We start from the raw sequence: 15945 nt of genomic DNA on the forward strand, positions 1-15945 counted from the left end.
GATAGAGTAGAAGGTTGTCACCTCTGATTCCTTTCTCCCCATTCCCTGACTCTATACTGGCTATTTAACCTCTCCACTCTGTCTTGATACAGGTTTTTGACCTAAAGTGCCAATAATTCCCCTCTATCTAACTGTTGCTGCTTGACCTGCTGAGTACCTTAAGCAGATTGTTTGTTGCAAGTATGGACTCCAGACCTATTTGACTGCTAGATCTGTGTTGGTAAATTGCAAATACCTAACACAAGAACTTGAACCTCCAAAGGCACTGACAGGAAGAATAAGCTGTACTTTGAGAGAGCTCCAAAGATGTCCTTGCTTGTTATTTCATATTACTTGCTGTGTGAACAAAACCTTACACAGAAACACTTAAGTAGTGAGATTAGATTTGTTCTTGCCCAGTTTTCCTTAAAATATTTCAGTCCCTTTCAAGATCTAGATTTCTAAGTTTCAAGAAATACCAGAAATCCATAGCTAAAAAATACAAGAAAACTCTTGTGTTCTATTAACTTTAATTGACCCACTAACGTACTGACATCGACAGCCTACCTCTCAGAGTATTCCCCAGTTGCAGTCTAATACATGAGCTTGACGTGGAAAGCAGCAAAGTGGAGCCAGCTTTTTGACACCTCCAAGCCTTTTTCTGCAGCACTGCTCTTCAGACAAATTTATATTTTATGGTCCCACCATTGCAATTCCTCACTAATAATGTAATATTGGCTCTAATAACTTTCTATAAATGCAGTTTTTCCTCCAGCCTGGTTTTAGAAAAGTCTTTAAACAATAGATTCTTTCTTTTTGTAAAAAAAAAAGTAGACAAACTAATTTGCCCGGAAGGACCCATGATCAACAAAATGTGATGCAGTAATATATATTTTTGTAAAGTGAGGGCGGAGAGGTCTAAAGCATTCAAGGAAACATAAAAAGTTTGGTGCTTTGGGGCACACTAGATGCACTTGAACAGGCAAGACTGCACTAGTTGCAGCCATGATGTTCAAGTAAAGGGCTTTGAACATTCTGACTCAGGTAAGTGTGCTACTGATTAAATCAAGCCAATATGTGACTAATTCTTACCAAAAAGGATGACTTTGTTGGCTGAACCCAGTAGGTAAAGTCCTAAGTGGCATCAAGATCTGTTGTAGCATGATTTAGTCACATGAATGGACTCCACCAACTCTTGAGAGAAGCTGCTGGGGAAATGTTTAACAGATACAGCAAAATCATATCCTTGTTTTGCCATCTCTCAAAGCTATTTAGCTTAGGAATATCTCATGTTCAGAACCATTCAAAATATTGAAAATGAGAAGAATGAAAATGAAGTGGGTTCATTGGCAGAATCCAGTCAGCACATTTGGGATTTGCTTGGATGTGGATGCTTTCAAGTACCAAATTTGCTGGCATTTGAGAGTAGATGCTGAGAGTTAGTTATGGAATTGTCTGCATTTGACCTCTTGTAATTAAATTTCTTTATCATGAAAGTTTGTGGTATGTGAAAATTATTTTGGTGTTCGGAAAGCTTGAATGTCATCTGAATTTTAACCAGGTGCAAGAAAAAGTGAGGGGAAATATTTGGCTTGATGTACAAGTTAATTACAACTTTGATTCTGCTATAGTTGGTTTTGAGTCTGAATGAATTTGATTGTCCCCGCTTTAAACATTGAGTCCATCTTTACTGTTTGATATTTGCTCTTGTTCCTCTACCAAATGGCTACCTAATCAAAGTTTATAGCCAAGATCAGAGTTGGTGTCATCTTTTCATCCTTCACAACCTGCCTGTTTTCTAAACTGCTCCATTAGTATCTCTCCATTGTCATCTAACTGATGGGATGGGATCCAGAGTAAAGATAAATCTGCCCACATTAAGCATGGAAAGAGCACTGGGACCCAATAAATGGTCCCATGGCATACTGGGAGTGTGCATATTACCAAAATTAGATAAACAATTGTAATTCTTCCAAAACCTTTGGAGGAAATGGAAGCGAGATTTCATTCAGCCTCACAGATGTTGTTCAGACTGCATTGTGCATTCATCTGAAATCTTTCCTGTTATTTGACCAATAACCCTTTTGAATTGTTTTTGTTCCAGTTGGTAGATTAAGGGACACAGGAAAAGGGGAAATAAGGGGAGTGTGTCAAACAGCTATGAAAAATGAACCAATAGATTGGACAATTCCCTGAGGTAGAAGAAATGAACTGGAGTGGGAAAGAGCAAAGGTTAACATGCTCAAGTGAAAATCTGCAGATGCTGGAAATCCAAGCAACAGACATGGGTCCTGCTGAAGGGTCTCAGCCCAAACTGTTGACAGTACTCTTTTCCATAGATGCTGCCTAGCCTACTGAGTTCCTCCAGCATTTTGTGGGTTGCAAAGTTTACCACGCTGTAGATATGGCTAAACATGATAGAATTCTTAACCAAATTGTAGCTCAGAGGACAGTTAGTTATTAATAATTAATAATTAATCATAGTTAGTATTAATAAATTGTTATAGAATAGATAAGAGGCACTGAAGGCCAGGTAGGATGTTTGCAATATTATAGCAACTAACAGGCTCTAGACTGGATTAACAGGCGAATACTGTGGCCCTGCACAAAGTAATTAGTATTAGAGACTGTTGTAATGTATTGATGAAAAGAGAAAGAAGAGCATATATGTTAAAGTCTTGATAGGTTTCTGAGGGTGACTGAGATAATCTCATATAAAAGCTTTACTGCTTTTAACTGCAGCTTATGAATAGCAATTATCATACCAGTTGATAAAGCTGAGACAGTAATGTACATTATGTGGTTAGCTTAACATTGAAAAAGAAAGCTGCATCAAGTATTGGGCTGAATTATACTGGATCTATTCTTCAGCCTGTGAAGTTTTCATCTGCATTAACTTGAACTGGATACGCAGGATCTGCTGAACAGGCATTACCTGCTGGAGAATCCTCCCACGAAGTCAAGGGCTCAAGCAATAATTATTATGCCTTGGGCTGCATATTTTGAGTCCCAATACCTAGGATGCCCTGTGGCTCTTTTTTTTAAACAGCTCAATTCTTCCAAAGGACTTGAAACTGGAAGTTTTTCTGTTCATTCTGGGGGATCTGGGCCTAGCTGGCAAGACTAGAATTTATTTCTTAAGCTTTAATTGCTCATTGATAATTGAGATCTAGTGTTGAAGGACTGGCAAAGTTTGCAAATCAGAAGGTTGTGCAATCTTTTGGATTTTAAGTGCTTCTGCCCAGTTGTTGCACTTGGAAAAGAACAATTTCATGTGCTGCATCTTTTATGTATTGGAGTTAGTTTATCATTGTTACATACTGAGGTACAGTGAAGTGTTTTGCAGTACTGTTCATATGGGTAAAAATTGGCCCATTGTGTTTGAACCATCTCTTTGAAAAAAGCTGTCTAATTTGTTTCACTTTTCTACTCGTGTTCAATGACTCAGCAATTTTTTCCCTTTTTAAACTATATAACCAGTTCCATTTCTTAAGTTACTTTAGAGGGTGTTTCCACCCTCCTTTCAAGTGCATTCCATTCAAGGCAACTTGGTACACAAATACTTTTTCTTTTTCATTGTGCTTTTTTTTGCCATTTTTCTGCATTTCTAGAGGAAATTTTCCTTTTATGTAACATTAAAACCTCTTGCCATTTGGTCACCTCTTTACCCTGCCCCCTATTTTCAGGACAATCTTAGCTTGTCTTTCCACCTAACTTGAATGTGCACCAAAGTTGTGACATCCTTCCTGAAAACTGATCACCATATTCTAGCTGAAGCAAGCCAGTGTTTTATTCAATTTTATTGTTTCTTGGCTGCGTTTACTGCATGTGTGAATGAAATGAAGGTTTTCATGTGCAGTGAAGTCTTTTCAATTTTGCTGGATTTGAAGATTTATTTGAATGCCTTGCCTCTTCCTATAACTTTTAAAATCATACCATTTAATTTACAAAGCCTTTCTCCATTTTTTCCCTCCAAAAATAGAACTGTTAGGTTCAATAGTTATTTGGATAAGTAGGTAATAATTATTTGCATTTGCTAATGCTTCAATTTTTCTCTAATTACAATTAATAGCTAATTAAGTACTGGAAAGATTGATGGAGTTGTAGATGGGAATTGTATTATATATCAGTAGCAGATCTGGGTGGAGAAATGGCAGATGGAGTTTAATCCAAGCAAGAGTGAGGTGTTGTGCTTGGAAACCAAATGTAAGTGGGAAAGTATACAATAATTTGCAGGATCCTTGGGAGCATTGATGTATAAAAGGGATCTTCGGGTAGAAGTCTATACCTCACTGAAAGTGACAACTGGTGTAGTTGGGTGGTAAATTAAATGATACGCTTTCCTTCATCGATGGGGGCTGAGCCGGGAAGTTATGTTGCAATTGCATAAACTTTGGTTAGGCTGCTTGTGTGTGCAGTTCTGATCACCCTATCTCAGGAAGGATTGGGTGGATTTGGAGACGGTGCAGAAAAGGTTCATTAGGTTACTGCCTGGATTAGAGTATTAGCTGTGTATAGAGGCTGTGCAAATATGGATTGTTTTCTCTGTTCTATTGGAACCTGAGACATGACGTTATTGAAATTCTTAAAATTATAGGAGGCATATGTAGGGCTGATCTCCTTTTCACTGGATAGGTATTTCAGCTGCTAGAATACATGGCTTCAAGTTGAGGGGGGAAAGTTTAAAGATGTGCTAAGCCAGTTTTTCTTATTGTACATAGGTGCCTGCAATATGTTGAAGTTCTGGTGATAGAAGCAAAAACAATAGTGTTTAATAAAAAGCATTTGGACAGGTACATGAACAACCAGTTAATGGAGTGATGCTTCTCATATCTCTGCATGAGATACAGAACTCTGCTCTCAATCAATTAATCCAGAATAGTGTTTCAGGCAATTCTTTACTTGTTTAGGTTTGTACATTACCATGCCTGAAACATTGGCAGCCGTTTCTAAATTAATAGTTATTGAAAGATTAAGAGTACTTGTCTTGTTTCCAACTAAATTTGAAAATTGATTGTTGGTAACTGTCACATCTACTGAGAAACAGTGGAAAAACTTTTTGTATGATGACCATATAGATCATTTCATTATATCAGTACTTTGAAACAATACAAGAGAAATCAATAGAATGCATTACAGTAAGAAGGAAAAGTGCAGAGCAGGCTGACAAAGCTGTAAAGCCATAACAAGATTGTGAGATTAAGAGCCCATCTTATTGTAGTAGAGGACCATTCAATAGTCTTATAGCAGCAGGAAACTCCCCTTGAACCTGTTGGTATGTGCTTTCAGGCTTTTGTATCTTCTGCCTGATGGGATGATGGAAGAGAAGTAGTCTGGGGTGGTTGACGTTCTGATTATGTTTTCTGCTTGTGGTCCCAGACAGAACAGTTGTCATGCACAGCTGTGATGTATCTGGACAAGATGCTTTCTGTAGTGCATCTATAGTAATTGGTGTGGGTCAAAGTGGACATGCTAAATTTCTTTAGCCAAAAAAATCCATCAGTGCCTCTACTTCCTCAGAAGTCTATAGTGTCTACATGATTGCGCTGTGATAGGCTGTTGGTGATGTAAACAGGAGTGTGCACTGCTGCCCTTCCTGAAGTCAATACCAGCTTTGTTTTGGTATTGAGGAAAAGGTTGTCATGTCATCATCTCTCTAAGTTGCCCTCGCCCTCCCCCCATTATATCACTGATTCAGATTTGGCTTGCCCACAGAAGGTGGTAGTAAATGAGGTGCATTCTGTCTCGAGCTCAGTAACTATTCATGTTCCACAAGGATCTGTTCTGGGACCTCTTCCTTTTGATCGTTATAAATTGGATGTGGAAGGGGAGGGCTGTGTTCATAAGTTTGCAGATGACACCAGGTTTGATGCTGTTGTGATTAGTGTAGGTTACAGCAGGATATTGATAGGATGCACAGCTGGGTTAAGAGGTGACAGATGGAGTTCAATAAGGAAAAGTGTGAAATAATACACATTGGAATGTCAAACCTGAAGGCAGAGTACAGGATTAATGGCAACATTCTTAGCAATGTGGAGGAAAAGAGGGATCCAAATCCATAGATCCCTCAAAGTTGTTGTGCAAGACGATAGAGGGGTTAAGAAAACATGGTTGTTGGTCTTCATTTGTCAGATTAAGTTCAAGAGCTGCAGTGGTAATGTTGCAGTTCTATAAAACTCTAGACCATGCTTCATGTGTTGCATTCAATTCTGGTTGCCTTGTTATTGGAAAAATGTGGAAGCTATAGAGGCTTGAAAGGAAATTTACCAGGATACTGCCTGGATTAGAGAGTTTGTCTTATGGGGAAAGCTTGAACAATCTTGCGTTTTTCTCTGGAGTAAAGGATAATGAGAGGTAATGATAGAAGAGTAAGATGAGAAACGTAGATCGAGTGAACAGCCAGAGACTTTTCCCAGCGTGGAATTGTCTTATATGAATGTGCATAATTGTAAGCTAAATATAAGTAAGTATAGGAGGTGCCTTTTAGAGTGTGGTAAATGTATGGAATGCACTGCCAGTGGTAAGACTCTTGGAGAGGCATGTGAATGAAATAAAAATGGAGGGCTATATTGGAGAGAAGCATTCAAATAATCTTGGAATAGGTTAAAAGCTCAGAACAGCATCATAAGGTGAAGGGCCTGTTCTATGCTGTGTTGTTTGAGTTTCAGCCCACTATGGTGGTGTCATCTGTAAATTGGAGTTAAAGCAAAATTTGGTCACTTAGTCATGTGTATATAGGGAGTAAAGAAGGATGCTGAGGGCAGAGCCTTTGGGGTACCATTGGTGAGAATAATCACGGTGGTGTTGCTGCCTATTGATTGCAGTCTGTTCATCAGAAGTCAAGAACACAATTGAAAAGGGAGATGTTAATTTCCAAGTCTAGGATAACATTAAGCTTTTTACTTCAATTACAGGAGTTACATACTCTTAATGAATAATGCAAACATATACAGATCTTAAACTGATCTTTTTCTCCCCCTTATCCCTCAAAAATGCATTATTGCTGAGCAGAAAGGTGCAAACTACTATTTTATCAATTTGCCATAAGTATTTCCTTTTGAAAGAGAATCTTAAATGAAACAAATATCAAACTTTGATATCAGTGTGACATGATTTATTTCAACTTCAACTCGAGAGAATGACACAGTTCTGATCTTTCCTATTTTCTGCAGTAAAGAAATGTAACTTATCAACGGTATAAAATGAGATACTTATAGGGAAAAGATTGTAACTTCTGCTTTCATGATAGTTAAAATGGTGGTGAGAAGATGAGAGATAAAAAGAATCTGGACTACCATGTTTGCCATATTCAAAACAGTGCACTGTAGATCACTTTTCTTTTAAGGAAGGTACTACTTGAGTATTAATTGCATGTTGCAAACTAGTTCAGGCAGGCTGGAACTTGAGCCACAGTGTGTCCTGAATTTGTATTGTTATAAAATCTAGGATATGGTTGTAAGAAGATTCAAAATTGATCAAATTATATCATGGCAACAGTAGTGGTAGCATCATGGACAAACATAATTTCTATAAATTACAATAAGAAAAATATATCTTAAAATAGTTCAAAAAGAGCAAAATAGTGAGGTAGTATCCATGGTTTCATAGACCATTCAGCAATCTGGTGGAGGGGAAGAAACTCTTTTTTAAAATGTGGAGTGGTTCTGTTTCCTGTACCTCATCCCTGATGGTAATGAGAGGACGGCATTTCCAAGATGGTGAGGGTCTGTAATTATGGATGCATATTTCTTGAGGTATCACCTTTTGAAGATGTCCTTGATGGTGGGGTGGCTAGTGCACATGGAGGAGCTGGCTGAGTTTATAAACCTCTGCAGCCTTTTCTGATTCTGTGCCTTGGAACCTCCACACCAAATGGTGATGTGTCAGAATGTCAGAATGCTCTCCATGGTGCATCTGTAGAAACTTGTAAGCGTGTTTGGTTAGATACCAATTCTTCTCAAGCTGCTTATGAAATATAGCCACTGGTGTGGCTTCTTGTAATTACATTAATATGTTGGGCCCTGTTTAGATTTTCAAAGATTTTGACACCAAAGACGTTTAAGTAGTTCACCCTTTCCACTGCTGGCCACTCAATGAGAACTACTGTGTTCTACCAATTTTCCCCTTCCTGGAGTTCACAATCATTCTTTCATCTTACGTTGAGTGCAAGGTTGTTGTGGCGCCGCTCAACCTGTATGCCTCCTCATCACTATCTGAGATTCTATCAACAACAGTTGTGTCATTGGCATATTTATGGATGGTGTTTTTATCTGTGTACAGCCAGATAATCATGAATTTAAAGATTAGAGTAATGAGCTAAGCATACATCATTGAAGTACACTTGTGTTGATTGGCAGCAAGGGGATGTTATTTCCGATCCACACTGACTGGTTTCCTGATGAGTAGGTCAAGGATCCAGTTTTAGAGGGAGGTAGAGAGACCCAGATTTTGAAGCTTATTGATTAATATTAAGGGGATAATGTTGAACGCTGAGCAGTAATCAATAAACAGCAGCCTAATGTAGGTATTGCTATTGTCGAGGTGGTCCAATGCTGAGTGAAATGACATCCACTATAGACCTGTTGTGTTAGTATATTTATTGCACTGGGTCCAGGTCCTTGCTTAGTAGCCAGTAGTTAATTGTAAACTGAATTGTCAAGCATTTAATCACAGCTGATGTGAATGCTACTCAGCAATTGTCTTTAAGCCAGCTCACTCTGCTCTTGGGTGCCGATATGATTGATGCCCTTCAAGTAAGTGAGAAGTTGAGATGTCCTTGAATACTCCAGATGGTTGGGGCAGGTTTTCCTTGTCCATCCAGGTACACAGTTGGGGCCTGACATCTTGCAAGGATTCACTCACTTGAAAGATTTCTGTCAGTCTCTGAGGACAAGTGAGGGTAGGGGAGATTATCAGTTGGAATCTTGAATCAGCATGCTTAAGGTATCAGGGTTTATTGCAATAAGCATATCATTAGTAACACAAACTTTTCTCTTTTCAGCCCAGTGTTTTAATTGTAAGCTACAAGGAATCTGCAAAGGCAGCTTCACAGTTTGGATCATATGAAAAGACGGAATGGAAGTCCGATAGCAGCATGATTGCTGTTGCGGTAAGATAGGAGATTCATACTGTTGTTTTCAGTGTTATTCACTGTGCATTGAATCTTCGTTAAGAGCTGTTAAAAGTTCTACCATTTGTGCTACTCGTATGATCGTAGTGTTGGTGTTACTGTTTAACTGTTTTAGCAATTACAAATATTCTGATTTTCTTTTCCATGGCTACAACATTTTAAATACAATTTTTTAAAATCAAATTTCTGCGAATGAAATAGAACAACAGGGATTTGTAATGTGGCCCACTTTCAAAGTAAGAAGTTAGAGAAAACCTTAAACCTGAATTGTTTTGCTCCAATAGTTTGTGCAAAGCTACAGTGGTGCTAGAAAGTTTGTGAACTTTAGAATTTTCTTTTTATTCAGAAATGATCTAAAATATGATCAGATCTTCATGCAAGTCCTAAAACTAAATAGAGCCCAATTAAATAACACAAAAACATATTTGTTCATTTATTGAAAAAATGATTGAATATTACATGTTTGTTGGAAAAAGTATCAGAACCTTTATTTTCAGTCATTAGTGTGTCTCCTTCGTGTTGCAGTAACTTCAACCAAACATTTGTGGTAACTGTTGATCAGCCCTGCACATCGGCTTGGGGGAATTTTAAGCCATTTCTCCTTACAAAACTGTTTCAGCTCTGGGATGTTGGTGGGCTTCTTTGCATGAAATACTTGCTTCAGGTCCTTCCACAACATTTCTACAGGATTAAGGTCAAGTCTTTGACTTGGCCATTCCAAAACACACATTTTCCTCTTTTTAACCATTCTGTGTTGATTTACTATTGTCTTTTGGGTCATTGTCTTGTTGCATTGATCGACTTCTGTTAAGCTTCAGGTGACAGACTGCTACCCTGACAGTCTCCTATAAAATGTTGTGATACAATTTTGAATTCATTGTTCTCTCGACGATTGCGAAGCAACTCTAAAACATGATGCTCCTTCCATTGTGCTTCACAGTTATGGTGAGGTTTTGGTGTTACTGTGCAGTGCCCTTTTATGTCCACACATAACAATGTGCATTTCTGCCAAAATATTCACCTTCTGTCTCATCTGTCCACAGAACATTGTCCCAGAAGAGTTGTAGAACATCCAGGTGGTCTTTTGCAAACTTGAGGCATGCAGCAATTTTTTTTTGGAGAGCAGTGGTTTCCTCCATGGTGTCTTTCCATGAACACCATTCTTGCTCAGTATTTTTATTATAGTGGACACATGAACAGACATTTCTAGACATTTCTGCAGGTCTTTTGCTGTTACCCTTGGGTTCTTTTTCACCTTCTTCAGCATTGCACATAGTGTTCTTGGTGTGATCTTGGCAGGAAGCCCATTCTTAGGGAGAGTAGCAATAGTACTGAGTATCCTCCATTTGTTGACAATTTCTCTTACTGTGGACTGATGAACACTCAGGTCCATAAAATGCTTTTGTAGCCTTTTCCAACTTCATCTCTACATGTAAAAGTTCATCTAAAAGTTGTTTTGATCAAGGCATAGTGCACATAGAGATCTTGCTTGAGAGGAGCAGGCTCTGTCAGGAACCTGACTTTGTTTAAATTTTTTATATGGCTGGGCACTTTTCCAAACCACACCTCCAATCTTATCTGACACCCGTCTCCGATTGGCATTACTCCAAGGTTCACATACTTTCCCTAACAAATATATGTAATATTGGATCATTTCTCTCAATAAATAAATGGACAAGTGTAATGTTTTGTGTTATTTAATTGGGTTCTCTTTATCTAGTTTTAGGCCTTTTATGAAGATCTGATCACATTTTAGGTCATATTTATGCAGAAATGGAGAAAATTCTACAAGGTTCATAAACTTCCTAGCACCACTAAGCAGAGACTTATCCAAAAATGCTATTGGCTGTAACAGCTACAGGAGGTGGTTCAATTAAGTACTGAGCAAATGGGGATGAATACTTCTGAATCGCTGACATTTCAGGTTTTTAAAAAAATTATTAATGCTTTTCCATTTTACTTGTTTTTTGTACTCTACTGTGGGGAGGGGATGGAGCATGTGATTCACAAATAAAAATTCAGTTAAATTTATCAAAATCCCTAGTTGTAACATGCCTGAACGAAAGGGTTCAGGCTGAATACTTTTTACAAAGTACTGTAAGTGGCTATAAAACTGGACAGAAAACCTCTGTTTTACCTGGTAGTGCCAAATTGTGTGGTTTTCTATTTCTTTACAATCAAGTTTTAAAAGATTTCCTTCAAAATAAAAGATTAAATGAGATGGGACCAGAACTGATCACTAGGCTAGGTAATGTTACTAGCAATTCCGTGATAGCATTTTTCCTTGAGGAAAACTTCAGCTTCTTGTAGCGTAACTAAAATTGGAAGCTTGCCATTTTGTAAACAGAGTTCAAAAGTGTTAATTTGCCTCCTGAGCAGCATGATCACAAGATTATTTGTCCCTATTTTGTGTTCTCTACTCAAAATTTTAAGTTTAAGGGAGTGTTATGCTCTGCCATTTTAAGCAGGTTCTGTACACAAGGATCAGTTTATGTTCATGAAGTGGCCAACATTCTGTTAAGAGTATTGGTTGCATTTCCTTTTGAGAGTTGTCTTTTTGATGCTGTTCACTGTCAAGTATTCCCTAAGCATATTACCTGAACTTCAGACAGTTGACTATTTTAATGACTTCATCTGCCTCCATGGTCTCTTCAGTATAAAATGGAAGTTTACAGTTTGTTAGTTATCCCACCAAAGGCAATGAGTGCAATATTTAATGATTTTGTTTTATTTGAAGTAAAACTTAAAACTTTTGGTTTTGCAAGTTATAAATGGAGCACTAAAATAAACATGTTCAGTCAACTGGAACATTCTGCACTTAATCAAGTTGCACATCCTGAGTTTTAAGATAACAGTAGTCCTCCGAATTGTTTCAAAATGTTCTTGTAGCTAAGCTATTATTCAGTGGTTTTAACCAGAGTAATGTATTTTTATTGTTTTCATTTCAGCTATTTTCAATAATGTAGACATGAAAAATTATGTGTAGATTTGTATGTTGATTACAAGTTGGTTACAATACTTGCCTTTAATATTCAGTCAGTGCAATTCCATTTTTAGTCCAAAAAGTTGTTTTACAGTGAGTAAGCCACACTGAAGCCAGTAGATGTAAAGTCTTTACTCTTCATGACAAGTTTGAAGGAATCTCTTCAAAATCAAGAGTACATCAAGTTCTTTATATTCTTAAGAACAAATTTTACAGTGGGTAATTCAATACAATTTCAATGGCTGCTTCAATAATTCCAACAAATGGTTTAAATGAATTACATACAGTTGGCATTCCTTATCCGCGGGTTCCGCTTGTGCGGATTAAACCAACCACGGATCGAGAAAACCCGGAAGTTCTCTCTCAAGCACTTGTTGTTTGAGCATGTACAGACTTTTTTCTTGTCATTATTCCCTAAACAATACAGTATAACAACTATTTATTTAGCATTTACATTGTATTAGGTATTATAAGTAATCTAGAGATGATTTAAAGTATACTGGAGGATGTGTATAGGTTACCGCGGATCAAGAATAAAAAAAAACCGGAAGTTTATATGGTTAAGTTCTCTAAGTTTGGAACAGGTACACCCAGTATTATTTAGTGTCAGTTAGTCAAACGTTTGTGTTAGTATATAGTATATATTTACCTTTCTATGTGTGGTGGCTCGCCAATGCAGCAAGTGAACAGGCTTCAGCAGTCATGGGTGAGTCCGGAGCCAGCAGCAACCAAGAGGGCTTTGAATGCAGGGCAGACCTTGGCCTGGAAGCTGACGTCACTTCCGCCCCGCAAAGAGTGGGGGATGCTGGGAGCGGGCACTTAAGCTGCGTGGATTTAAACAGGAAACAGTTCAACCAGACCCTGCTTAACTGAGTGAGTTGCTTTCACTCGTTGCGTATCAGCGTGACCACATTGGTGACCCCGATAGTTCAACGGCATTCGGACTCAGCACAAATGATTTGGCTCTGCAGAATGCAGATTCCCTTGAACTGCCAACCTTCTGGACCACTCAACCCCTGGTCTGGTTCGAGCAAGCAGAGCAAGCATTTGCCAGTTCTAGATCAGGCAAATTGTCTCAGACGCCGCCAGGTATTACAACGTGGTGGGTGCCCTTGACCAGGAGACAGCGGGCCGCATTATCGACTTTCTGCATCAGCCCCCGGCAACAGACAGGTACAAGGCACTCAACACCCTGTTAATCCGCACATTTGGCCTCTCCCACTGCGAACGGGCCACACAGTTACTGCATATGGACGGCCTGGGCAATCGCACGCCATCAACCCTGATGAGCGACATGCTTGCACTGGCAGACAGCCATAAGCCTTGCCTCCTTTTTGAACAGATCTTGGAGCAAATGCCAGAAGACATCCGCCTCCTGCTGGCAGATGAAGACTTCAGAGACCCGCGCAGGGTGGCTGCCCGCGCGTGCGTGCTTTGGTGCGCCAAACAAAATGGCAGAATCACCATCGAAATTAGTGCTGCGGCATGGCCGAAAGCCCAGCCCTCCCACACCCCAGCAGCGGAGCACGTAACACCCTCACCAAGGGATGGCACCACTTCTGGGTCTTGGTGTTTTTATCATCAAAAGTGGGGTTCCGGGGCCCGCGGCTGCCGACCGCCATGCTTATTCCAGGGAAAGTGCCAGGACCAGCTGTCGCTGATGGCTACAGCGGCTGGTCACCGTGATAGCCTCCCCTACGTTTGGGACAAGCACGCCGGGTGTAGATTCCTGGTGGACACGGGGGCGGAAATCAGTGTCCTACCCCCCTCGAGCCACGATACCCGAACTAGAAGAACAGGACCGCAACTTACAGCAGCACCATCTGCACCTACAGCAAAAGAACCATCCCCTTGCAATTCAGTTCCAGCCGCTTTACATGGACATTTACGTTGGCCGCAGTATCACAGCCATTGCTGGGTGCAGACTTCCTCTGTGTGCACTGCCTGCTCGTGGATTTGAAGGGGCGATGATTGGTCGATGCAAAAACATTCCAGACTTTCTCCCTCGGTGAGGCCAGGTTACAGGCCCAGCACCTGGACTCAGTCACGTATTCCGACAACGAGTTCGCCAGAGTGTTATTGGAGTTCCCATCTATCATCACTCCGTAGTTTTTCCCCAACAGCCCCCAAGCATGACATGATGTACCACATCCCCACGCAGGTACCTCCCCTTCATGCCCGGGCCCACAGGCTACTGCCCAACAAGCTCCGCCTCGCAAAAGAGGAATTCAAGAAAATGGAGAAGATGGGGATTGTGCAGTGTTCTAACAGCCTGTGGGCCTCCACACTCCATATGGTGCCCAAGTCCGCGGGAAGATGGAGACTGCCACCACGTCCGATCGTTATCCGGTACCACACATCCAGGACTTTACGGCCAACCTGCAAGGGGCGTGCATCTTTTCAAAGATTGACCTGGTCCGAGGGTATCATCAGATCCCAGTCCACCCGGATGATGTACCCAAGATGGCCCTCATTACCCCCTTTGGCCTGTTTGAGTTCCTTAGCATGCCGTTCGGGCTCAAAAACGCGGCGCAGACATTCCAGCACCTGATGGACGCAGTAGGGCAAGATCTGGACTTTCTGTTCATCTACCTGGATGACATACTTATTGCCAGCCGCTCCTGCCAGGAACACCTGCTCTGCCACCACCTAAGTGATTACAGCCTGGCTATCAACCCCGCCAAATGCCAGTTCAGCCTACCCGCCATCAACTTCTTGGGACACCGGATTGACCGCCATAGAGCTGTGCCCCTGCCGGCAAACGTAAAAGCCATCCGCCGATTTGCCAGACCCAGCACTGTTAAAGGCCTGCAGGAATTTGTTGGAATGGTTAACTTTTACCACCATTTCCTACCCTCAGTGGCCTGGATCATGCAGCCCATTTTTGGCTTGATGTCCGGCAAGATCAAAGAGGTCACCTGGACAGAGGAGGCGACGGCAGCTTTCGAACAAGCCAAGAACATGCTAGCAAACACCACGCTCCTGGTCCACCCCCAGGTCGACATCCCCACTGCCCTCACTGTGAATGCCTCCGACACGGCAGTTGGTGGCGAGCTCGAGCAGCTTATCAAAGGCCAGTGGAAGCGGCTCGCTTTTTTCAGCCGGCACCTACGACTCCTGGAACTTAAGTACAGCGCCTTCGACAGGGAGCTGCTGGCCCTGTACCTTGCCATCCGGCACTTCAAGTATTTCCTGGAAGGGAGGGAGTTCACAGACCACAAGCCTCTCACCTTCGCGTTTGCCAGTGTCTGACCCATGGTCGGGCCACCAACAACGCCACCTGTCGTACATCTTGGAGTTTACCACCACGATCAAGCACATCTCTGGGAAGAACAACATGGTAGCTGATGCGCTGTCACGCACCTCCATCCAATCAGTGCACTCTCTGTCTCCGGGGGTGGACTATACAGCGTTAGCTAAGGCACAACGACTGGACAGTGAGATGCTGGCATACCAAACTGCAGTCTCAGGACTCTGCCTCGAAGACATATCCATTGGGCCTGAAGGTAATGAGCTCCTTTGCGATGTATCCACCTGGCAACCTCGGCCCATTGTCCCGACAGCTTGGAGGCACCGCGTTTTCGACGCCTTGCACTGTTTAGCCCACCCTTCCATCCGGGCGACCATCCAACTGATCGCAGACATGTTTGTTTGGCACAGCCTATGCAAGCAGATCGGGCACTGAGCCAGTACATGCATGCACTGTCAAACCTCCAAAATCCGGAGGCACGTGAGGGCCCCACTGCAACCCTTCCAGCCGACACACTGGAGGTTTGAACATGTCCACGTGAACATGGTGGGCCCACTGCCGGTTTTGAGAGGAGCGAGTTACCTGTTCACTATGGTGGAAAGG

The 15945-nt window shown here is 41.2% G+C and overlaps 1 protein-coding gene across 2 annotated transcripts in view; it reads left to right on the top strand.

The window, feature by feature from the left end:
* ric1 (RIC1 homolog, RAB6A GEF complex partner 1) overlaps nt 1-15945 on the top strand; it is a 139356-nt gene that overhangs the window by 12202 nt on the left and 111209 nt on the right. For both annotated transcript variants that reach the window (XM_059974635.1, XM_059974636.1), the window contains exon 2: nt 8981-9088. In XM_059974635.1, coding sequence (XP_059830618.1) covers nt 8981-9088 — 108 coding nt within the window. The remainder of the gene's footprint in view (nt 1-8980; nt 9089-15945) is intronic.

Source organism: Hypanus sabinus, chromosome 7 (genome assembly GCF_030144855.1).
Source record: "Hypanus sabinus isolate sHypSab1 chromosome 7, sHypSab1.hap1, whole genome shotgun sequence".
NCBI classification, from domain to species: Eukaryota; Metazoa; Chordata; class Chondrichthyes; order Myliobatiformes; family Dasyatidae; genus Hypanus; species Hypanus sabinus.